The 26,341-nt window shown below is 35.2% G+C and overlaps 2 protein-coding genes across 3 annotated transcripts in view; one reads left to right on the top strand and one right to left on the bottom strand.

The window, feature by feature from the left end:
* The window catches only part of gulp1a (GULP PTB domain containing engulfment adaptor 1a), a 161,516-nt gene that overhangs the window by 75,772 nt on the left and 59,403 nt on the right, over positions 1–26,341 (bottom strand). The window contains exon 3 of one of the 2 annotated variants that reach the window (XM_052565218.1): positions 10,432–10,544. The exons of the other annotated variant lie outside the window; for it this stretch is intronic. The gene's annotated coding sequence lies outside the window, so the exon portion shown is untranslated. The remainder of the gene's footprint in view (positions 1–10,431; positions 10,545–26,341) is intronic. 2 annotated transcript variants of the gene reach the window in all.
* tfpia (tissue factor pathway inhibitor a) lies at positions 1,430–25,806 on the top strand. Its single transcript, XM_052565234.1, has 8 exons — positions 1,430–1,608; positions 14,817–15,020; positions 19,767–19,937; positions 21,260–21,346; positions 21,530–21,598; positions 24,213–24,296; positions 24,590–24,769; positions 24,945–25,806. Exons 1-8 carry the CDS (start codon positions 1,527–1,529, stop codon positions 25,010–25,012), a joined length of 945 nt encoding a protein of 314 aa, XP_052421194.1. The 5' UTR covers positions 1,430–1,526; the 3' UTR covers positions 25,013–25,806.

Below are 26,341 nucleotides of genomic sequence, written 5' to 3'. Positions count from 1 at the left end.
TTAGCAAGGATCCTTTAAATTGATCAAAATGGATGAAAAAGACATGTATAATATTACATTACATTTCTATTTGAGATAAATGTTACTTTAAAATAACAAGCTAAATTTAATTTTAAAATATAGCCTATTCATATAGAATAGTACAAATATTTAAAAATGTTACGGTTTTTGCCGAACTTTGGATCAAATAAATGCAGGCTTGATGAGCAGAGAGTTCTTTAAAAAAACATTGCAAATCTTACAGTTAAAAAAAAACTTCACTGGTAGTGTATGTATTTAAAATAATATATTTAATAAACCAATTTAATATTAAAGTTATTGAAAAGTTGTTTGGATCAATGATTCAATGACTCAGTCACATGCCTACTGGATGAATCAGTGTTTTTGAACGATTCCCTTAGATAAATGATTCTTTCAATTACATATTTTTAAGGCACTAATCGACACAAACGTTATGTGGCAGTTACTTTATTTCTGTGATAATATGAATGCCTGTACGACGGAAATAATATGGTGTTGTAAAAACTGTTTGTGAAGCTGTTTCTTAACCAAACATGGTGAGTGCTCTCTCAGCAGTGCGAACATAGATTTGATCCGGTAAAACTTTGTTGATTCGTTGACAAATGTTGCCAAGTCAGCCTTAATCTGTTTTTTTTAAACATTCAGACTGGTTTTGTTATGAAAAATGGTTTGCTAAAAACCTTGAATGACTCTTATGAGCCGGTTAATTTTAGACAATCAATACTTACAGTGCGACCAAAGTACAGGATTACCAAATGAATGACTCTTCTGAGTCGGTTCTTTATATAAGTGAATCGAAACATACACGGCGACAGACGGCGACCAGCTTATCTTGATTCCCGAACGAATGACTCTCATGAGTCGGATCTTTCTGGAAATAAATTGCATATTATTTTCTTGTCTGCCTCGAAATAAATAAAAGAATGAACCGATCGTGACACCTAAATATGTTACTGACTATTATAAGAAAAATGACTTTGAGATACACATGCGTTTTGCTGTAATCAGTGTTTTTTAATTAGCATAAGGAAGTGAATAAATGAATTATTACCACTTATTTAGTGATAGCGTGTATAGGATCAATTTGACTGCATTATGCTGCCTAATTAAAAGTAGGCTAGCTACTATTACCTTTTTTATTTGTTATATATTCTGGACTCTTGAAATGATATTAGCAATTGATAGGCTACTGCGTACATTTGATTTGCTTTTATTTAAGCCGAATACAGGCGACAATAGGGAATTTCATTTCTTTCTTTAAAGTGTTTTTTGTTTTTTACCTCAAACGTAGTAAAAGAATCGTACCGTAATATTTAAAGTGAATCAGTATCACAAAATTCTTTAGAACACTTCATGAACGAGCGATCCCTCACCCGGAAGTGCGTACTGACTAGTCCCACGCAGTCAATGAATACTTGGAGAAGTTGACTATTTGGAGGCACAAACTAAACAACAGCGTACTACTCCACAAACCTCTGGAAGCGCGTGATTGATCGTCTGCTGGAATGGCTCCATTACTGAGCTGGTCATGTAGACCGCTGCTTCTACTGCCTCTTATTGGAATATGTTTCACAAAATTCGCAAGAGGTAAGTTAAGTTCTTATTCTTTTTTTCCCCTAACGATTAGCCTATTATTTCATTACATAAGTTCATTTCATTTCACAGAGGGAATATGGGCTTTTGAAGCACTTCTGAAAGTTCAGCTGTGATAATTATACTTGTTGATTTAAATACAGTAATGAAAGTATGAAAATATACTTATAATATTTACGGTCAGAAGTTAAAGCTGATCCTAACACGACTACTGTGAGGAAATAAGACAATATTGGCATGTTTTAAATGTTTAGGTGAGCTAAAGCTACTTTGAGGGTAACGTGACAGATTAAGTTTATATTTAAAATCACGGGTTATTTGTAAAGATTGTAGAATTGCATATGAAATACTAGGTTGATAACAGCGTCCCACCAGTGGGAGTTCGAGAGCTCTGGTGGCTCAAAAGTTTCAGCTCAACTTTGATGATAAAATCCAAAACAAACTTCAGATTTTTGTCAACAAGGGCTGTGTGCTTTACAGCCACAATTTCTAAACGAGATTAAACTCAAGGATTGAAAGGATTTAGGGTCATTAAAATGGGCATTTTGTGCCTGGATTTTGTACCGTTCTGTCTGTAATAAATCTGGGAAGATGACTTTTTAAACTTTTGGGAACTGGAATTTAATATTTAACTTGCTAAGTGTATTTAATCCCTGTAATGCAAACAAACGTGTTGTAGATCGTTTGGCTCTAGTTTTTGTTTTGCTTCAACAATGTTATGTATTTTCTATGCTTTAATTTTATTAAAGGATGAAAATGTACCTAAATGCCATTTTTATTTTTAGTTGAGGAAATCTGATCAAATTAGAAGAGCCAAATAAGTGATTTATTTTAAAAAAAGTGGTTTTGCTTGACCTAATGCTTATTGCCAAAAATTAGTTCAGTTTATAGTTAATTTTTATTAACTATAAACTTATTCGTTCAGACTACAATCAGTGTCAGAACTTTTGTTATTGTTATTATAATAATAACAATTATTATTATAATTATTATTACAAATATTGCCTGTTAATAAAAACAAAGTATTTATAAAACCTCATATGGTGTTTTGTGGTTAAAAGGCATTTATTTCTTATTTTCAAACCATATATAAAAACTCATTTATGTCAAGCATTTCATTTAAATCGGTTTATTAGTTCTAAGTCTGAACAATTATGGCTGTTACCTGTAATATTAAATCAATGTTAAATAAAAAAGTATCTGTAAATAATATATAAAATATATTTTTACTTCCCACTTCCGGTAGCATTTTTGCACCAAGCCCTTGTTAATTCTTGACCCTGACTACAACAATTGCAGAATATACAATTTTAATATTTAAGTTACAGAGACCATTATAGATCTCATTATGGTTGGGATATAACATCATGTGATTGCTTAGTTGTTAATTAATGTAATATTTTTTCAACACCCACCCCTTGGAGCCATAGCTCTTTAATAAGTTACACATGGAAACCGCTTACGCTGAAGAAATGTTTTTGTTCCTTTTTGGCCGCAGTCCAAGCGTTGTGAACTTTTAGACCTGCTTAACTGCTCCAATCAATATGCTGGCTCTCTATCCTCCATAAATCTCTTCAGCGTCTCTGCATGTGTGGAGGTCACAATCTCAACTCAACACTGTTGCTGTTATGATAAAAGGATTTGTTTTAATTAAATGATCTTTAAAAATGGATTGGTGTACATATGGGTGCGATGAAATATAAATACTGCAGAACTCTGCCTCGTGCATATGGTAATGTTCTGAGATCTTCCTCCTTTTGACACTACTTGCTTGATGTTCTTTAGACCGATTTTCCTTTGACTTCTTGTTTACTTTGGCTTCTTCTGAAGACTACATTGCGATTCCCATAAATATGGTTTATAAAACCCTTATATGAACTTGATTGACTTCCATATACTTAGATAAATTGTACATACAGCTCTGACATTGTATTTTTTATTAGCCTAATCCAAAATATGATGGCTAATAGCTTATTTGTATTTTTTTATTTTTTTGAGAATTATTGGAAATTTAGTATAATTTAATTTAGCTCATATGATATATTTGACAAAATGCAAAATAAAATAAAATAAAAAATGACCACATAATTTTTGCCTTTTTACTTTGCTGTTGTCATCTGGCAAAATGCATAGAAATAGTAGTTAAATTTATTTCCAAAAATTCTGTCAAATATGCACTTTAGTCTGGAAAAATATAGAGAAAAAGATGTTCCTTTCTGTGAGTAATGGGTCTGCACTCTAATATCGGATAAAGAGACATCCACTCTCACCAGATGCGACCTCCATTCTCAAGATGCTGCAATGCAGAGATCAGGCTTCTGATACGGCGTGACAGTTCGTGAACAAGTGATTTATTAGTAACCTTTTCGATGGACAAACGTGTAATGAATTCTCATTATTCTAATGACATAACTGAAAGTATTATGAATATTATATGACAAAGGTTACGCTAATTAACACATTCTGCAGGATTTTATATTTGTTTATATTTAAGAAACACTCTCTCAGCCTCACAGTCACAAAGTTATTGGCTCGGTACATTTGTTTGGACATTATGGCTACTTCACATTAATTTTCATCAAGAAATATTACTAAACCCTGCAAAGCCACCCTAAGCTGTAAGACCCATAATCCTCACTAATTTTTTCTTTCAGGGTTAAATATACCACTATTAGTCATGCCTCTTTGAATGAGTCATTAGAGGAAGGCTTGTCTGAGCTGATAGCTCTATCTTTTTCCTGAGGTCTGACCCTTTTTCAACGCGAATGGCTTATTTCAGTGTTTGTTGAGACACTTCGCAGAATAGCACAAAGCTCCTCCCTTAAAGAGGTCTTTTGAATGGTCTGTAAAGGTCAAAGTGCCCTATCTAAAGTTCCACTGAAACACCAGGAGAGGTCAGAGAGAAGTGTGCTCTCTTGATTAAACTATGAAAGAGACTGTAATTACGTCTGTCATTCCATACACATTTACTCTGAAGAGGAATCCATGCAAGACTGATAGGCTACTGTTAAATATAGACTTGGTTAAACATGCAATGGATTCTGAAATGTGCTCATATGGCAGCTGTATTGCTCAAATACAGTGTAAAAGGACAAAGATATATAGAGTAACTACCCAGGGTCCTTGTGTGGGCTGTGTAAAGCTGGGTGAGATTAAGGACACCTACACTCTTTTATACCACATCAGTGATGTGAATACATTGATTTCAGAAGCGTGTCATGAAAGCATATAAACACAAGGGCTTTAGGAAAGTGACAAAACAATTAGACAAGGAGAATGTCAGGGAAGCACGTACAGTTTTGTATTCCCACTTGATTTCAACTTGACAAGACTTTTCCTTGCCCTTTAACAGAAGTGTAAAAGTAATGGTCGACTGCCATTAAATTGTACTTAAGTTAAAGTACAAATGCTAAGTCAAGAATGTTCCTATGTATCTTAAGCCCAAAAAATAAAAAAGTATGCAAATATATAGTAAGGAAACCTGTCAAAATTTTAAAAACATTTTTCTGACTATGTGAAATGTTAAACTAAAACCAATATTCTGAAACCTTAAATTAACAGCAGAAAATTATACAGTGGTTTGACATTTGAATAAAATGATTCTTTTAATAATCAAGACTGATCATGAACCGACAGTGTTCACACTTGATTAAAGTTCATCTAGTGAAGTGAAGTGAAAGTGACATACAGCCATCTATCAGCAGTGATGGTTATAAAAAAGAAAAGAAAAGAAAAACATTAATTATAGTTAAACCTCAAAATGGATAGTTTCTGAAATGGATAGTTCAACAAAAACAGAACATTATCATTTATTTACCTTTGTGCAAATCCTTGTAACACAAAATAAGTTATTTATAGCAGAATTTCCAAACTGATAATAACAATAATAATAATTCCTTACATTTATATGCCGCTTTTCTTAGCGCTTTACATAGTCAGGGGGTATCTCCTCGTCCACCACCAGTGTGCAGCATCCACCTGGATGATGCGACGGCAGCCATATTGCGCCAGAACGCCCATCACACACCAGCTTACTGGTGGAGAGGAGACAGAGTAATGAAGCCAGTCAGTGTATGGGGATTGTTAGGAGGCCATGATGATCAGAGACCAATGGGCAAATTTTTAGTGAGCACAGAGAGTCAGGACCTCGGTTTAATGTCTCATCCGAAGGACGGTGCTTGTTGACAGTATAGTGTCCCCATCACTACACTGGGGCGATAGGACCCACACAGACCACAGAGTGAGCACCCCCTGCTGGCCTCACTAGCACCTCTTCCAGCAGCAACCTAGTTTTCCCAGGAGGTGTCCCATCCAGGTACTGACCAGGCCCTGCTTAGCTTCAGTGGGCAACCGGTCTTGGGCTCCAGGGTGAAATGGCTGCCGGTAAATCTTGTGTTTACTACAAAAGCGAATGAGGACCTTGGTTCTCAAACTATATTTTAAAAGCAAGTGAATAACAACATACCTTTTTATCTTTACATTGCATGTATAAACTACGTTCTTGATGCTATCATGCTCAGATGATATGATAATTTATTTTGGGTCATTGGAATATTTCTGGAACTTTTGGAATTTGTATAAACTTGGTACCCATAGACCTGATACCCATCCACTTTCATGATGTTCGGGAAAAGCATAAACTTTCTCTAGAATTTATACTTTTGTGATCCTGAAGAAAGTCAGAAAGGTTTAAAATGACAATGGTGATGGGAAAATGATGACTTTATTTATTTATATTTGTTTGTTTGTTTTTGTCAACTAGTCTTCTAAAAACTGACACCTTATCAGTATTTACACTAACTGCCATTGGCTGTTTATATAGAAGGCTATTGACTGAAGTGAAGAAAAATACAGTTTTTATTATCAAATCATTTGGGAGAGATTTAAGGCAATGATGTATTATGTGATTTAGTAATTTTAAAGAATAAATGACATTGTAGTAGCTTAACAGTAAAATGTTTTTTTTTTTGTTTTGTTTTTTTTTGTCCTTGTAACTGAGTAAAAGTACAATTATTCAGCTTTAACAGAACTCAAGTAAAGTACAGATTCCCCAAAATAATGTACTTGGGTAGTACTGAAGTACTATTACTCAAATACTTTAGACATCACCCTATAAAGCATATTTTATCGATCCTGTTCATCAGTTGAAGCCCTCATGTGTAGGCGTCCTAAGACAGCTGTTCAGTGAGAATTATCATCAGGCCCACATTGAATTTGCCCACAGAGCTCCACAAAAAGCTTAATAGATTTCAAGAGAAATGGAAAATACGCAACAAGCCCACACTTTCAACATTGGGCTAATTTGATAAAGAATTCTAATTTTTTTCTTTTATTAGCACATAAAATGAACAAAAAAAGGACTGCTGATTCTGTCTGGGCTTGCTGGGCCATATACTGTATCAAATGTTCCACAATGACTCTTCATTGAGATGACATCATTGCTTTGCTTTCATTACAAACTAGCTAAGCAGTAGGGTTGAGTCGAGGCACGTTCTGACAATGTTCTTTGTCTCCTTTTTAAAGGATCATAAAGAACTGTATTAAGATCACATATCAAGACTGCAGTCTTAAGAAATAACCTTCCCGGCTGTTTGTTACTTATAGAAATACAGCACGCTTGAGGATCTTTAAAGGTCCCCTTCTTCGTGATTCCATGTTTTAAACTTTAGTTAGTGTGTAATGTTGTTGTTAGAGTATAAATAATATCTGTAAAATTCTAAAGCTCAAAGTTCAATGCCAAGCGTGATATTTGATTTAACAGAATTAGCCTACAAAAAACGACCCGTTTGGACTACAGCCCTCTAGTTCCTGTAGTAATGACGTCACTAAAACAGTTTTTTTGACTAACCACCACCCACATGAATTCACAAACAGGGGGCGTGGCCTTGTTGCGCTCCGATGGAGTAGAAGGAAGAGCTGTTTGTTTTTATCGCCATGTCGTTGAAACGCTGTTTTTTTCATCTCTGAGTCCAATCACCTTTGTTTGGGCTTCCCATGAACGCTGTACTTTGAGATTAATGGTTACAATTTATGTTTAACTCAGTTGCCGAGTTAAATATGCACATGTAAAACTATGTGCAGCTCAATTTGCTGAGGACAGCTTGCTGAGGACAACTTTCTCAATCTTAATCAGTTTAATGCCGGATTTGCACAAAGATTATTCTTGAAAGATGGAGCAGTTCCCTCTTTGTCTGGACCACAACTGGTAAGTGTATTTTATTATTTAAGTTGGTGCGTTTAACAGTTTCTGTAACTTATTACACAAAGGGCAATGCTGTTTAGCTTTGTTAACTAGATGGTAGGGCTGTGCAAAAAAACAAATGCGGTTTTCATGCGCATCTCGTCAGTAAAAATGCTCCTGTGACTATAAATACATCTCCAGCACGTGCGTTCTAGCCCAATCACGTTACCAGGAGGGCCGCGTGCGCTCAGCTGGTGTCGAATCACAGCACAGGAACCGCTGGCCCAATCAGAACTCGTTACGTATTTCTGAAGGAGAGGAAGTCATCAGCCCGTTTTTATGACAGTGAAAACAGCAGTATACAGATAGGTGAATTGTGTGAAAAATACTGTGTTTTTTTACACGCAAAACAAGAACACATGTTATATTGCACATTGTAAACACAATCAAAGCTTCAAAAAAGCGCGTAAAACGGGACCTTTAACACTGGTTGGGCTTTGCATCCAAAATACACTAGATTAACATCAAAAGTACTCACACTGACTATATTATCAACAAAACTTTCCTTGTTTTTTTTTTCATATTTTTCTTCAATGCCAATGCACTTATGCAGGGATCAAATAAGTTATAGAAGGATGCTGTTTTAGTGCTTGAAGGCTTCTCATTTACATGCTTTTAAAAGCATGTGTGCTTTGTATTTATGTGTATGTCTGCCTTCATCCATCTGTATTAAATCAAAATATATAAAAAAAATAACCAAAGTTCCTTTAAGGCAAGTCAGTGCACTTGGCAACCTTGTTAGCAACACCCCCAGCAGCTCTATTTTCTATTGCAGTAGGCATGCAAGTGCAGGTCCTATTTACTTGAATGTGGAAACTGTCATATTGTGATTTCTTCCATTAAAGGAATGGTTTACTCAAAGATGTGCTTAGCCTCAGGCCATCCAAGATGTAGATGAGTTTGTTTGTTGCATAGTTAAAGTACAGTATATATTTCAGATTAAATAATAGAGATATTAAAAGAGGAAAGGTGAATTAAAGGAATAGTTCACCCCAAATGTAAAATTTAAAAACCCTCAGGCCATCCAGTAGATGAGTTTGTTTCTTCGTCTGAACATATCTGGAGAAGTTTAGCATTACATCACTTACCCACCAGTGGATCTTCTGCAGTGAATGGGTGCCGTTAGACAAAAGCATTACTCCAGTCAATTCACAACTTGTTATATATATATTATACAAGTACACAGCTTTCTGCTTCATAATATGTTAACTGGTGGACTGGAGTTCTGTGGATTACTTGTGGATTATTGTGATGTTTTTATCAGCTGTTAGGATTCTGATGGCACCCATTCACTGCAAAGGATCCACTGGTAAGATAGTGATGTAATGCTAAATTTCTCAGGATCTGTTCTGTTGAAGAAACAAACTTATCTACAGTACATCTTGGATGGCCTGAGGGTAAGTGAATTTTCAGTTTTGGGTTAACTCCTTCTTTAATTTATCACAATATTTAATTTATCCCTTGCAATATCTTCAATATCAGTTATGAATCTAAACTATGCTTTTACCATGCAGCATCTTACCCTTGCACATAAAAGTGCCAAAGGCATGTCTTAATTCTTGCTTTGACTTAGTTGAACAATGTCGCCAAGAGTGTTAACTCGTTTCATGACAGTTCCCATAGTATAAATTATTGTGAAACATCAGTCAGATGGTCTCCCGGTTTGATCCCAAGACCATGTCTGATCTGTTGCATTAACTCATCAGATCATGATACCTAACCTAGAACTACACGGAGGTTTCTGTCTAAAAACTGTACTGCACTGACATTTCAAGCACTAGAATGCATGCATAGACAAATATTGGGTCTCATCTTCCCTCTGACCTTGAAAGCTTTTGCACCATGATTGATGACATTTCAAGACTACATTGTGTTTTTCAAGGATAATCAGTGTCATTCAGGGAATAGTCTACCCTCCCCAATAGTATGCGGTGGGAAATATTTTTATTACGGGTTTTTGTGCCTTTTGTAGTCTAGCAAAGGTTATCAGAACATTTTTCTACTGCCTGTACTTGTAAAAAATTTGATATGAGGCCTTTAAACCATCCTGATTTATTTGCCCTATATATATTCCTGCCTGTACATGTTTACGTCAACCGCCTCATGGTGCTTAATGCGAGATCAGTGCTCTCAATTTCCCATTTTCTGTATTGTGTACAGACTTACTGCTGAAAGAGCTAGAGATCAACCAGTTATGCCTTTCACCTTTGGCGGTTAACTTGCTCTACTACAGCATAGCATGCAATGCTGTGGGATATTTTTCCCCTCTAAGCCTTATGTTTAATGTATGTCCACATCAGGTGTCCCATATGGTCGAACAGACCGGTGACCACAAACTCATTTAAAGAGCCAGAAACCTCTCATGCAGACAGTTGCAGACCTGACAATAATTAATTGGGGTGTACAGGATGATTTGCTTCAGTGAGCCTTGCATTGCATACCTCAGATAATTGCGCCAGGTGACAACGAGAGGATTTTCTGTCCCACATGAGTTTCATGAGATCAGACACGACAAGATTTACTTGGTCACCCATTGTTATTATCTGTGAACGGTAGTAGAATAAACAAGTTCTGACCTCTCTGGGATTTGAAGGTGTTGCAGTCATTGCTGAAGTGAAGGATTTTGTAGACAAAAACGATGTGCAATGCCACTGGTAAACAGGCCTAGACATGGATCAAGCCTGGACGCCTGACAATAGTAAAGCAAAATAAGTCAGTGCACAGCATAAACAAAACAAAACACCCGTATACATTTTTCTGTTTTTTTTATTTTTTTTTATTTTATCTGTTAACATACTTTCTCCTACCCCAGCCAGGGCTCAGAATTAACTTTTTTACATGGTAGCACTGGTGCTCGCAACTTCAAAAAATTAGGAGAACCTGTAACATTTTAGGATTATTCATTCCCAATAACAAGTTGCATTCTGTTCAGTGTTTGGTTGTCCGGTCTCTTCGATGTATACGAGTGTTTATTGACGCCTTGTAATGGATTACCTCTTTGTGGATTATTAAAGACTGTATATCGTTATCTTCATCTTTGTGTGTTCCCTCCATAGACTGTAAAAAAATATGGACGTAGTGTCCGTGACGTCACCCATAGACTCCTCAATAGCGGTTTTGAAGCCTAAAGTGTGCAGAGCGAGCCGTAGCCATCTTTGCGACTCTCCCGGACAATCGAAAATGGGCAAAAAGGCGGGAGCTGATTGCTGAAGCCACGCCCACTTAGCGTGACGACATTGTCAGCAGCAGCAATCCACCTGTCACTCAAGTGGCTACGCCCTTAATTATGCAGAACTTTAAGGCTTAATATAATTTAAACGGATGAGTTATAAAAAAATTCACCCCCCTCACAGTTGTCATGAAGGGCAAAATTAGCAATATAGACCAAAATCATTTTTTGAACCAGGCTGTAAACATGTTTTTTTTTTCTGCTGTAAAGTTGGGCATTTTAACATAGGGAGTCTATGGGACTGACTCTCTTCTGCAGCCAGCCTCAAGCGGCAAGTCGATGAATTGCAGTTTTAGTCACTTCCTTATTGGCTTCACGAGAGAGAGCGCGAGGTTGCCGCTCGGTTCCCTCATGCACCACACCATGACATTAGGAGAAATAACCGAAATGAACATCCCTGAACTAATCTATTTTTCGATAAGACCCATTCAGTTTATATAAAGGTGTTTTGTTTAAAAGAAAACATAAGAATGTTTTCAAATATTGTTACAATTTTAAAAAACTTTTCAATTTTTATAATTTTTTTAAATCGAATTTATTCTTGCGATGGCAAAGCTCATTTCTGCAGCCATTACTCCAGTCTTCAGTGTCACATGATCCTTCTAAAAAAATGTTATTTGTATATACTGAGTCAAGGCTCTAGATAAATGTATTATTATTAACAATGTGGATTGGTGTTTAGTAACACAAGTGTCAGAAAAATTTACCAAAAGCTGGAATACATTACATGACTTAAAATCAAAAACTACACATACACTTACAGACTTTGTAAATAGTAACAAAGGAAAACTGACCACACAACTGAGGATCATACACTACCAGACTAACAAACTCATGCAACAGCGTGAGCTAAAATCGACTGAAAATATCAAACATGTTTGATAGCCTCAGATTGAATAGAAGAGTCTGTGACCACTGTACACTATGCGATTTTCTATGGAATCTGTCAACTCAAATCTGCAGACTGGCTCTGACTTTTGCCATCTAACATCAATTCTCCTGACTGTAAATTGGCAGAAAATTGGGGCAAAAATCCTGTGGTGTATTCCAGGCTTACATTGACCTTTAAGGAACATTAGTTTGATTATTGTGTAAGGCCATGTTGGCATAGTCATCAAGATAACCAGGCTGCCTTGCCCTTCCTTTTCCTTACAGTTTGACCTTACATCAAATCATCAACCCTCACGATTCAGTTCATTTTTTGTCACATGATGGTATATATCTACAGTATTAACTTTATGTGTAATGTACCCATGGACTTTAGACTGTATCTGCTGACTGAATCAGATAATCCAAAATATGAACTAATCAGACAAGTAGAATCATACCCTCATTCTATAAAACCTCTGTGATTACTCTCTATCACACATTTGTATTTCTTTATTATCAGTGATATTACATCTGACAAATGAACAGTTCTTAATATGCCATAATAAAAAAGGGGCTTGTTATAAAATTGACTCACTGGTTACTAATTTACAAAATGACAAATACTTTGCCACTCATCCGTATAGTGTCATTGTACTGACGGTGTTATTAATCATTGAGTTGTTGCTTCGGTAACAAACAGCAAACCTTGAGCAAACATGACATGTCGACACCTGTAAACAGATATTTACATGCATCGTGCTTTCCATCAGCCTGAGAGTTCATGAATGTTGTACTCTTTTCAGATACTGACCGATGTGCTAAATTCCACCTTGTGATAAAATCAACACCCCTCTTTCAGGATGGGTGTAAAACAAGCAAAGGCTAAGTCTCAACATGGGGCAACATGCCCGAGCTCAGCATCGCCAGAGTCTGGCAAAGCACCAGTTTTTGGGTTGTTCTGACCACTATCTAAATGGAGGTGAATCAAAGCAGAACATACAATTCATGCTGGGCTTAAAAAGCAGCTGGCAGTTGAAATTTTAACAGCCAGATCTATCTGTTTTTTCCATTATAGACGTTTTTTGAGGGAAGTCTGCAGGTCCAGGTATTGTCTGTGTTATAATAGACAGAAATAGCTTGTTTAAATCATACATTTAAAAATAGTTTAATTGTAAAGGAAGTACACAATACTCATTATCTTAAAAGAGCTGCTGTGTCCATGGAAATGGAGAACAAAACCTCTCTCAAAAAGTCCTCTCTGCAATTTTGGCTCACATAATTAATGTAATTATCTTGTTCAGATTTTTTTTATCTTCATAATGGTTGATGATTAGATAGAAAATATAAAGAAGGTTCTAGTTTCTCAAGCTACATATGACAATGCAGGAATTTTTGATATTTTTATGGTAATGTGCATGTATTTATATATATATATATATATATATATATATATATATATATATATATATATATATATATATATATATATATATATATATATATATATATATCTCTCAACAGTGTCAACTCAGATTGACCAAATCACCAAAATCTGTGAAAAATCTTCAGAGGTCAAATTACATTACTGTTCACAAGTTTAAAGATTTCTTTAAAAAATGTGAACTTTTATTCATCAGTGACACATTACATTGGTCAAATGTTACAGGAAAGACTATCTTGAAATTTGCCACAAATTTCAAACAAATACTGTTCCTATTCCTCAAAAAATCCTGTTAAAATGTATCAAGGTTTTCACAAAGATATTAAGCCATTTTCAATATTGATAATTATACAAAATGTTTTTTTTTTTTTTTTTTTTTTTTTTGGAAGACCAAATCAGTATATGAGAATGCTTTTTGAAGGATCACAAGACACTGAAGACTGAAGAGTAATAATGCTAACATATTTGGGTTTGCATCACTGGAATAAATTATTGTATAAAATAAACAATAATAACTGCGTCTATTAGTAAATTATATTAAATAAAATATATTAAAATAGAACACAGTAATTATACTTTGTATTGTATTGTAAAATTCACAATATTTTTATCAAATTAATGTAGCCTCTGAGCATTCTTCTCTGTCTGCATTAAATAATGATGCAGATAAGAATATTGATGTTACAATGGCAAACCCATCGAGGCGTTTGCTAGGGGGTGTGTGTTTCCTGCTTTTGTGCAGGCAAGGATTTTATCCAGAGCTTGTGGAATACCTTTCTCCAATCCGAGGGCAGTGTGGAGAGAGTATTTTAGAGTGGAGAGGTTTGGGGAGATGAACATCAGGATGTGACAGGATAAGTGATCCAACAGCCCACAGGATGCTGTCACTCAAGTCCAAGACCATCTGTTACAGTACTTTAGTCTGTGGCACATTGGATTCAGTCCTTGTTGTGTGGACAGGAAGGAATGCAGAGTTCACTTCACCCTACATGCTATTAGAACAAACTAATAGGGTTGGTTCTTGGTACGGATTAAGAACCTATTCCTTGGGAAAAGAAAAAACTATTTGATTTAAACCATCCAAATTTACATTTAAGAAAGTGTGCTTTATCTTCCTCGTTGGCTTGAGAGTGGAAAAGTGTAGAAGGTTCATCTCGATTTAACCAAGCGTTAAACACCAAGGGCAACGCTGTCAGATCCTTCAAATCTTCAGATTGTCATGTCAATGAGACAACTTTGAGCAAACGCTCTAGCTCTATTAAAAGTAGGTACACTGTATAATAACTTTCCAGTGCCAGAAAGCTCTTTCACCCCCTACAAAGCCTTAGGTGAGAGCTTATAGTTGGCTTAAATTTACCACGCAGAGTTTTGTGAATTATGTCCGAAGCAAATTATAACTTCTGGCTTCCTTCCACTCTCAGCAGATGGAGTGAGGTCTGAACTCCACATATTCCATCAGTCATGTGCCCTGAAGAAAGACGAAGGGCCATGCAAGGCAATAAAGGATAGGTTCTACTTTGACACTGAAGCAGGTCGCTGTGAACCCTTTGAATATGGAGGCTGCCAAGGCAATGAGAACAATTTTGAGACCCTGCAGGAGTGTGAGGAAATGTGTCTTGTAAAAGGTAAGGCAATATTTACCAGACTTGTGTTCTTCTATGACAAAAAGTATATATATATATATATATGTGTGTGTGTGTGTGTGTGTGTGTGTGTGTGTGTGTGTTTCTGAAAATATCAGAACTTGTGTAAAATAACCTTTAGATTCAGTGCATCTTTCGGAATGAGGAGGAGGTCTTTTGTGTTCCATTTTCGCTCAGTATATTGGATGACCTGACCCAGACTCATGTGTCATGACGTTATTCCACACACCCATGCTACAAACAGCAATCCAGATAAGCATATCTTGGGCAAAGTAAAAGCAAAGATTACTAACATACTGTAGTATTAGACAATAAGTTATGAGAGACTGTGCTATACTGTGAATGAGTCAGAGCTAAGGAGTGTTTTTAGGCTCAGTGCACTGAAGTGTATTTACTCACAATATTGCAAGGTTTTGAGGGGTTTACTGCTTTTATGAAATGCCCAATACATAACTAAAATATTAGGGAATTGGATTATTTGAATAAACAAATGCATTACGTACAACATGTTACAAGTCTGAAAGTACTAGTGAAGTGCTTGTGTTTTGTATTGTTCTAACAGTGAATGTTACAGTTTACTAACACTGAAACTATAAAAAATATTTTTTGACCTAAAATAAAATCTAAATATTAGTGAAGAACCTAGAAAATTACTAAATGTCAAATAAAACTGTATTACAACTACGTAGTCATATTAAAAATAATTAAATTGACAAAAGCACACAACAAAATTACATAAAACGTTAACTAAAATTAAAAGCTAAAGTTAATAAATGCTAACTCAAAATATTTTATTATATACTGTTATTGAATATAAATGATAACATATAAACTATAGTAAAATAAATATAATAAAATCTTTTTTGTTATCAGCAAAACAACTTATTATATAAAATGATGACATATTTTTTCTTTATTTTGCTTTTTAATTTTACAAATAAATTGTTCTTATGTTTTTTTTAGTTGTTATATCAAAGATTTTGACCCCAGTGATGTCACTGACATGTAAACAATAGCAGCACATCAGTCTATGGGTGCAGCACAGTAATGTGGGTGGTGTACTTCATATCTGTACTTTACAATGACTGTACTGTCCAATCAGCATAAAAAACTACTTCTTGTTTTATAACCATAAAAATACCACACATTCCACCATATACTTTTATGGGAAGAGTGAAGAGTTCACCATGAGGGAGTAGTTCCCAACGACTCATTAATGGCCCATAAAAAACAATAATGTAATGCATTGTTTAGTTTAGACTCAGCAAGTTTTATAATTATAACCTACACCATATTACTTTGTAGAGGGTATGAGAGATACTATAAAAAACACGGGGCCAAGTTAAGAGAAGAACAGTTGTTTTGCTCAGAAAACCTTCATGCTTTTAAACAAAGACATTATTATGTATGTTATACATGGAATAATGCATGTATTGTAGCCTTTCAAAGGAAAGCTTCGATGACTACAAAGCATTCTAATGCAATTGTTTCATCTTTAGTATTGACATTAAATTAGTATATAAAGGAAGAAATGGAAATTACTTGAGGTCGCAGAGGCAAATTCAAGGCAACAAGCCAAAGCTGGGATTAGAGAGATGAAAGATACCATTTAGACAGTCTGATTATTTCAGAAAGAACAATAAAGAACTCTTGGCCCTTTTCCTAATAAAACGAGGACAAATGTGCAGTTCACTGCAAAAGTCAGGCCACATTGGATTATTTATAGCACTTTGGTTGGTTGGGTGAGTCATATCTCATTACGCTTTCCAGTGGGGGTCATTATGTTTTGGACGGGGCCCTGCAACGTCGCCTCCTGTGAGAGGTCATCATCATAATCAGCACAAAACAGATTGTGTCATGTGACTGCTAGACAAGCCTCAGTCCCATCACAGCCACAGAGTGGAGAAAACAGAAACTTTGCGGCTCATTTGGACAAACACCTCCAAGGACATGAGCTCTCGTAAATGCCTGCAAAGTATTGCCAAAGATCCCCCATTGAGGCAGAAGAGGAAATTGACTGCTGTGTTTGGATTCATTTCTTCTGCACTCTTCACCACATGCCCCTGATTATTTGCAGCTCTGCCAAGTCAGTTTCTAATTTCTGTGGCCACCAAACTTGCTTTTTCTAGTAATAGATGGAGCATTTAACCCTTTAAACATATCAACCCTTCTAACACGCTATCTGGTCTTCAATGAACCATAGAGGGTTTATGTCACACTCCTCTTGGTCAATGCCCTGATGTTGCTGCCTGCTACATTCTTAAAAAAAAAAAAAAAAAAAGAAATCCAAAGGTTTTTTTTTTTTCATTCTGTCTTTTTTTTTTTTTTTTCTAGCCACAATGCAAGTGCCACAATGCTATGGAAGAAGCATTCTGGGTTCCCCAAAGAAACTTTCAGTGATCAATCAGTTTTTAAAAGAACCATTTTATTTTTTAAAGAGCACATTTTCCTCTAAAAATAACCTTTTGTGTAAAGGAAAGGTTCGGTAGTCTTAAAAATAAAGGTTCCAAAAGGAGGTTTTCACAGCTATGCCATAATAGCTTACAATAACCCTTTTTTGTCTTTGAGTGAGGAACATTTTAATAATCTAAAGAACCTTTTCTGCTATGGAAATGTTCCATAGATATTAAAGTTTCTTAATAGAACCATCAATGTCAATAACAACCTTCATGAAAATGACTCAAGACAGACCTCTTTATGTGCATATCTCAAGCATAACCCCCTTTTTTTATACATTTATTTATTTTTAAAACCTTCCTCTCTGTTGTCTCTGCAATGTAACTGAATTGCGGTACTGTGAGTATTTTTGGCTCTTGATAGTCATGTCCCTAATTTTTTAGTCACTTTGGATAAAAGCATTTTCTAAATGAAAAAGCAACACTTAAACAAGCTGTCACTTTTTGCATTTATGCACTTAAAATTCAGATTCAAAGGGAATCATTGAGTGTATGGAACAAACAAACCACTGCGAGAAATGGCAAATGTCTCCATCTAGTGAATCAAATCATCAGTGCACTTTAAAGTTTTTGTATGTAAAGTATGAAACCGAGAAAGTGATAGATCAACTGGGAGAGAAAGATCATTTTCTAAATCTGTTTTTTTTCTTCTCTTGTTTAAAAATGTTATATGCGTATGTGTACTTTTGTGCCTCTGCTGGCAATAGATGGAATTGCAATTTATTTGTTTGAGTCAATGATGTATTTTATGTGTTATGAGAGCTATCCATAAAGTATTTACATTTATATCAATGGGAGTTGCTCAGCTGGTGCAGAACCTGAAAGTAGCTGTCGTGCTGCCATCTTTTTTAAAGAGCACTCAGTTAAACATACTGCACTTAAGACCTGTCCTAGTGAGTTATTGATACATGGAATGAGAGACACTAGCCTGGCATCAAGACAATCTCCTTTCCTAAAAAGCACCAAGAGACTGTTCAGGAGAAAAGCAGTTCTGAATTATTCATTTTGGTTAGTGTGCTAGAAGTCCAATTATACCGACTACGACCGTTTAAAACTGCATAATTCATTTGCATCATTTGAATTCAGTTAATTTAATTCCGTTTATTAAGTGTCCTTGTGAATGTGAACTTTCGATCAATGCTGTATGTGAGTGGTCATTTGCTAAGCTTAATTAGCATTCGTCTACCTCTCTCGGTCAGGACGACTGTCTGGGACATAGAGTATCAGAACACAGTATCTAATGCAGTGAGTTTAGCTGCAGCCTGATGAATTATTCCATTTTATTATGTACAACAAAGTGTGGAAATTGTGTAAGGGCTTGAAGTATGATATCTGGCATTTTGTATTCTAGTTTGATCAAATTCAGCCGTTTTTGAATGACTGGGATAAAATCTGATGAAAATGTTGTTACAGTGCATTGCATTTTAGAGTGAACTATGCCTTTATGTCATTATTTATTTTGAGATATTTTGAAGAAGAAAAAATGTATGTTGTTATGTTGAACTTCAGTGTTGTTTTTGCCATTGTTGACTTTTCGCTTACTTAGAATTATTGTCCTGACCATAATCGCATTTTAATCACTTTCAAGCAGTAAGTGAGACTGCAATTAAAATTGACTTATATCCAAAAGCAGCAACCTGCTTTAATCTGTATGGTCACTTTGTGACATTTATGATCAGGTTAGTGCGACTCACCATTCCTCCTAAATCCGATTTATCCGAAAGAAGAGAGAAAAACAATATACCCAGCTGATTGGATTAAATCTGCCTTACTCCATGATGAATGACCACTTAAGTGAAATATTTTAATTAGCAATGGCCATAAATAAATTCTGCATTACAGGGCAAAAACGTGGCAGGAAATTAAGTGATTTTTTTTAATCTCTGGAATTTTGGAATCCAGCCATTAATTTATCAACAGGGTTTGTGCTATAGATGGAGCTGGGATATATCAATCACTCCAGCCTGTCTGTGGTTTGTGGCCAGGGTGTTTGTTAAGGGCAGGGTAGAGCTGGTTCTGCTGAAAGCCACTGCTTTAGAATTCAATTCCAATATTTGTCTAGTTGTAATACTTGCATAAAAATTGTATACAAATAAAGTGCTGTATATCCTTACCCCCCCCCCCCCCACTACCCTATATTTCAAAGCATGACAAAAAAAATCACTACTGACACTTTTAATTTATGTTCATGTTTACAGTGGATGAAAAATAAGCTTTGAATAAAGAATTACATGATTTATGATCTGCCCCATCTTTCTCCTTGTTTTTGTAGCGGAAAAGAGTCCATGCCATCTGGAGGATGAGCCGGGGCCGTGTCGAGGAATGGTGCCTCGTTATTATTTTGATTACAAGAGCCAGGAATGCAAGCGATTCTTTTATGGAGGCTGCTTTGGGAATGGCAACAACTTCAGGACTATAAAAGAATGCCATGAGAGATGTCTACGTATGTACCAGCAACATAACATTTCTCTTCTCTGCAATTTTCAATAATGACATATTGTTTTTGTACAAGCCCTGTGATTTAAGTCATCTGCATGACAAAGGCTGCAGCCCTTTTGTATTCTGATCTCAATAACCTTCATTCCATAGTGCAATTAGCACTTTTAATTCCGCCTATTGTAATTCAGTCCACATTCTGTTTTTTAGCAGTAATTTGAACTGCCAGAGTCAGTGCTGAACAGCAAATGTAGAAAAATTTCTGAGTGAATTAAGTGCTAAAGGGGTCATATCATTAGGAATCAAATTATCCTTGAAGGATAAGGCGGTTAAAACTATACTGGTCACAACAGCAAACAGACAGCTTGAATGTGTTAGAGCATTACTGTATCCAATTTCACATGTGAAGAAGGCATTTAGACTGATGTCTTAAAGGGACAGCAGCCTGTTAAGGGTCAGAGAGAAGGTGAAAACAACAACAGCAAAAAATCTGGCAATCAAAAAACCCTTGACTAAAACTATATTTATAGATGACTATTCAACATACAGTACCATAGATGCTACAGAAATATATAGGCCTTTTAAAAATAGTAAAAAGATGATTGTAAAATTATATAATTAAAGATTATCTAAGTAGTTTTTCTTAAGAATTTCACATTTAATTGAGTGTGTTACTTGCTGTTTCTTTGTAACTGTTTGTGAGATTTATTTGCGGTTTCTGAGTGAAAACACTTTTTTTAAGTGAATTTAATGACTTAAAATTAAAGATAAAGATTTAAGAAATTAAAGGAAGAGTCAATTTGGTGTCAAGTGCTAAATAGTTACTTGTTTATAAGCATATGCTTGAATACATTAGTACTCAGGGTGACCATATGTCCTCTTTTTCATGGACATATCTTGGCTAGTATTTCTAGATTGCCTAGGTTTTGGCTTTGTTTTTGTATTGATGTGTTCTCTACTATTTTTATAGATTGTATGTACACAAATTTGCATAGCTTTGACCGTTCCCTGCAGATCCCACCTTATCACAAATTCTGTTGTTCTGTTGTTTTCAGTCATTATTTTCAGCTATTATGAAGATAATAGGAAAACAAAGGCCAAAAAAAAAACAAAAAAAAAAACACACATTTTAGGCAATTTAGAAATCCCAGCCAGAACATGACTGGGGAAAAAGGAGGTTATTCCAAGTATTAAACTTGGAAAAACAGTCAGACAGGAAACATGTTAATAGTTCTGATAGTGCTACCTGAGAGAAAAGGACTCTCTTGTAACAACAGGACAACAAAGATGATCTCATTTTTCATTTTTCATTTTCTCTTCTCTTTTTAGCTGCCTTAAACCACATGAAAAAAAATGTTCCATTAAAGCCAGAGAAAGAAGAAGCCAAACCCAAAACAGAACCCGATATCAAACATGGTGAGATGAGTCACACATCCTGTGTGTTGATATTTTTGCAGTGATCTGTAGGTGTGATCTAAGGTGTGCTAAGCTATTTTGTTTGTTTTGGATTTGTGTTGGACCTTTAAACGTGCAGCATCACACAAAAACAAAATAACTTTATGAATCTTATTTGTTGTTTGTGCATTTGGTAATTTTTAGTTGAAGCTCCATTGAATGCATCACATATGCCACTGCAGAAAATGTCCCAACCATCTGCAGAGGAAGCAGGTGAGAGTCACACCTCTCACACACGTGTACAAACACACACACAAACACACACACACACACACACACACACACACACACAGGCAGAGGGTTCTAGACAGCTGTGCCTTCGTGTCAGACAGTCTGTTTGTCTGAGTCCAGAGGGCAGCGTAGCAGCCATTTTTTTCAGCCTCCTCCTGCTTATTTTGACAGTTAAGAGCTGCTCTCTGCTCCACAGCCTCAGGGCACATGACATCCTTGTCTGGCACACAGATTGCACAAGAAATCTGCATAAAATATGTGATTTTGTAATAATACTCAGATATATTTTGTGTGTTAAATTAACTAAATTTCATTCTAATTGGATTTTATCTGTTTTTACTGTTTTATGGTTTGTCCTGCTTGTTTAATGTTAACCTTTTGATTTTGTTCAGCACTTTGGCCAGCTTTTCTGAGATAAATGTGCTATATAAATAAACTTTACTTATACTTAACAGAATTATAAACGCAACACTTTTGTTTTTGTCCCCATTTTTCATGAGCTGAACTTAAATATCTAAGACTTTTTCTATGTACATAAAAGGCCTATTTCTCTCAAATATTGTTCACAAATCTGTCTAAATCTGTGTTAGTGAGCACTTCTCCTTTGCCGAGATAATCTATCCACCTCACAGGTGTTGTCACATCAAGATGCTGATTAGACAGCATGATTATTGAACAGATGTGCCAATTGCACGCTCCCTCAAAACTTGTGACATCTGTGGCATTGTGCTGTGTGATAAAACTGCACATTTAAGAGTGGCCTTTTATTGTGGCCAGCCTAAGGCACACCTGTGCAATAATCATGCTGTCTAATCAGCATCTTGATATGTCACACCTGTAATGCAGAGTCAGAGATGTTCTGATCCAATTGTAGTATATTTATTGGAGAAAGATCAGACAGACAATAATCAGATAACAGCGTCAAGAATGTCAAAGGATATCCAGAAACCGAAACAATACCAGGCAGAAGTCGGGGCAGGTGGCAGATAATCACAGGCGATATAAACAATCCAAGATGAGACACGGAAGGAACAAACACAAGAGAAAAGCTCGGAGATGTCAGACTGGGCTAAACAAGACTTCGCCCTCACTGAGAGCCTAAACACAGTATATATAGGGGAGGGGTAATGGGGAACACCTGGGTGTGATTAGCCCTAGGCACGGGATTATGGGAAATGGAGTTTCAGACACCAAATGCAATAGTCCTGAGTCGAGTGCCCTCTATTGGAGTTCATGGGCACTCCAGCTGATGATCGTGACAACACCTGGGAGGTGGAAAAGGAGAAGGGCTCACTAACACAGATTTAGACCGATTTGTGAACAATATTTGAGAGAAATAGGCCTTTTGTGTACATAGAAAAAGTCTTAGAACTTTGACTTCGCCTCATGAAAAATGGGGGCAAAAACAAAAGTGTTGCATTTATTATTTTGTTCAGTGTACTTACTTGGGACTTGGGCTCTTGAGGGGAATTGCAAACAATCTATTAAACACTTGCATTTAAGCTAGATGGTTATCATGTGTAAATGGGAGCTACATACACTGTATTACTCCAAATTTGCCTCTTTTTGCCGTAATTACTGATGTTCACCATGATGTCAGAGTTCTGTTTTACTAATTTTATCCTTGGCAATTTACTTTCTGGGTAACTGCAAATTAATTACAATAGTTGCTTTTGGGTTAAAATGGTGACTTGAATGCACAGAAGCGCTCTGGTTCCACTGAAGGACAATGTTTAGATTTTACTGCCATCTAGTGGTTAAAGGATTTAAAGTCTAGTTGAGTTTACTAGAATGAATGAGTGCTGCAATGATGATATATTTTTACAGGCCAACCTAGCCTGGTTTCTAAACATAAGCTATAAATAAACCACAGTCACTTAGTGACCACAGTGACTTCAATGCAAGCACCACTACTCTTCTAGCAAAAAACCCTGAAAGTTTGGGTTAGAAAAGTTTGGAACAGCATGATTATAAACACAATGAGGCTGTAAAAGTAGATGGGTGATGAACCAGAAGTCATTTCTAAGCTTGGCTATCAAAAATATGATCTCTCTGCAGCAGTCTAATGTTATTCCAGCTAGAACAGTATAAAATCAATCTTTAACTAATATAAAATGATGATGGTAGACATTTGGATCATATTTTAAACAACAACAAAGAAAAAAAGTATCAAAAAGTGTAACACTTTACCTGTTCACATCCTATTAGGTGGAATAAAATATGCAGGATAATTATGTATAAATATAATATGTACATACTGTATATTGCAATACAATTACAGTTATTGGTACTTGGTCACAAAGAGACATGAAAAGTGGTTAGTTAATTGTGTAGCAGAAATGCAGGGCAAAAATAAAAAAAAAGAAATATAAAAATACATTTTAAATTATATTATAGCTACTTGTGATCACATTTTAGGCAGTTAAGAAATCCTAGCCAGGACATGACTGGGAAAAAATGAGGTTATTCCAAGTATTAAACTAAGTTAAAACGAACAGACAGGAAACATCCTAAAAGTGCTACCTGAGAGAAAAAGACTCTGTAACAAGAAGACATCAAATATGATCATATTTTTCATTTCTTCCCCTTTTTTTAGCTGCCTCAAACAACACGGAACAAAATGCTCCAATAAAACCAGAGGAAGAAGCCAAACCCAAGACAGAACCTCTCACCAAACATGGTGAGATGAGTCACACATCCTGCTTGTTAATATATATATATATATATATATATATATATATATATATATATATATATGTGTGTGTGTGTGTGTGTGTGTGTGTAATGTATCTTACATAGTTTTTTTTTTTTTGTATGCTACTAATATTGTCAACATATTATTGCATTTATAAAACAATCTTACACTCTATATTGTTTTATGGGGAAGAAAAGACAAATGTATGCACTGAAATACTCACAAATTACTTTTATAATGGCTACTGATATTGCCGACCTATTGTTATTGCATTTCAGAGTTCAATCTCCCAGAATTATGCTTGAGTCCAATTGATAGGGGCGATTGTGATGGCTCTATAAGGAGATACGTTTACAACACCAGGACTGAGAGATGCCAGGTGTTTCGTTACAGTGGCTGCGGAGGCAACAAAAACAACTTTATGCACAAGAGACACTGCATGAAAATGTGCATGAAAGGTGTGTTTTCTGCAGAGGGTTGATATTATAATTGAGGAGAACTGCTCAGTTTAGTGTCAATAATGATGATGCATTCTTAAACATACAACTTCCATTAGGCTTCACCGCAAGATAAGTGAAGCAGGGAAAACTGTGTCTGTTGTTGATTCTGTATGTTCAATGTTCTCTCTTTCAGGTCACAGTCGGATGAAGCAAATACGGATAAAGACGAAGAACACAAATATCTTGTTCCGATCTGTCTAGGAGGACATAGACAGTATTATTGATGATACCAAATCCTAAACCACTCTTTAGAGAGGAGAAAAGAGAAAATTAGAAACAGCAGCATATAGTACCTCTCTGACCCACAAACTGTTCTTATGTATATAATTATCACAGTTTATGGATTTTAATCTGGGCTTCATATATAAAGTATTTTTAATGTAAAACATAATCTTACACTTTATATTGTTTTATGGGGACGAAATGACAAGTATATTTACTAAATACTCATTATATTTCATAAAAAAATTATTCTAATTCTTAATCTTTCATGTTCATGTTAAATCTTTTAATATGTTTACACTCTAACATGTTTTTTATGCCCTCGCACTGTGACCTTGACTCTTACCATTGTTTGTATGTAATGACTAGAGGCAAATAATGTTGTTGTTTTTTTTTAAATCCAGGACACAGTGATTGAAAGTTGAGTTTAACATAGATTTTATATATATATATATATATATATATATATATATATATATATATATACTGTATAAAATGTGACCAACAGATCATCACTTAGAGAACCACTTACCCTTATGTAACTACATAATTTACTAACATCTTAAATTACCAATAGAGTACACCAGCGATTCTGTTGTGAAAGGTATTGTAGGACTTGATGTTTTGAAAAAAGAAAGTGCATAAAACTGCTTACAACACAAGATGGAGCTGTTACTCTTAAAAGACATTTTGAAATCCACTTCTGGTGGCTAAAATGATTTATATGCACTCTTATTAAACAATTGTATTTAAATAAACTTTCTATGGTTTCATTGTGATTGTAATTAATTATGTTATTAAAATTACAAATCTGCTGGCGTTATTCTGCCCCACTTTACATCAGGTGGCTTTAAAATTTACGTTTTTAATATTTATGCACTTAAAATGTATAGCGTTTGATTATAGTGTTTTTATTGTGTGCGTGTACTGTTTTGTTAAATTGACATGAAATGGGGGTCATCCTAACTTTTCACTTCAAAACAAGAATGCTGTTTATACCCCACAAATCTAAAGTTATTATTACTGTGTAATTACAAATGTCCACATAAAATGTACAATAATAAGAAAAAACATCATATAGGCTATATATATATATATATATATATATATATATATATATATATATATATATATATATATGTATATATATATGTGTGTGTATATATATATATATATATATATATATATATATATATATATATATTACATATACAGGCATATGTAATCTATATAACCCTATAGTAAGTACACGTTAATAAATATTACTCAATACTGGCAACAAGGACAACCCTTATCATTTTAAATAAC

Source organism: Carassius gibelio, chromosome B9 (assembly GCF_023724105.1).
Source record: "Carassius gibelio isolate Cgi1373 ecotype wild population from Czech Republic chromosome B9, carGib1.2-hapl.c, whole genome shotgun sequence".
Lineage (NCBI taxonomy): Eukaryota > Metazoa > Chordata > Actinopteri > Cypriniformes > Cyprinidae > Carassius > Carassius gibelio.
This window is presented reverse-complemented; position numbering and strand designations above follow the sequence as displayed.

Excerpts from the sequence above, each read along its gene's own strand:
- tfpia (XM_052565234.1), top strand. The coding sequence starts at position 1,527 with ATGGCTCCATTACTGAGCTGGTCATGTAGACCGCTGCTTCTACTGCCT. Across the intron at positions 15,021-19,766 it reads GGAAATGTGTCTTGTAAAAG|CGGAAAAGAGTCCATGCCAT; the intron begins GTAAGGCAATAT and ends TTGTTTTTGTAG. Across the intron at positions 24,770-24,944 it reads CATGAAAATGTGCATGAAAG|GTCACAGTCGGATGAAGCAA; the intron begins GTGTGTTTTCTG and ends TCTCTCTTTCAG.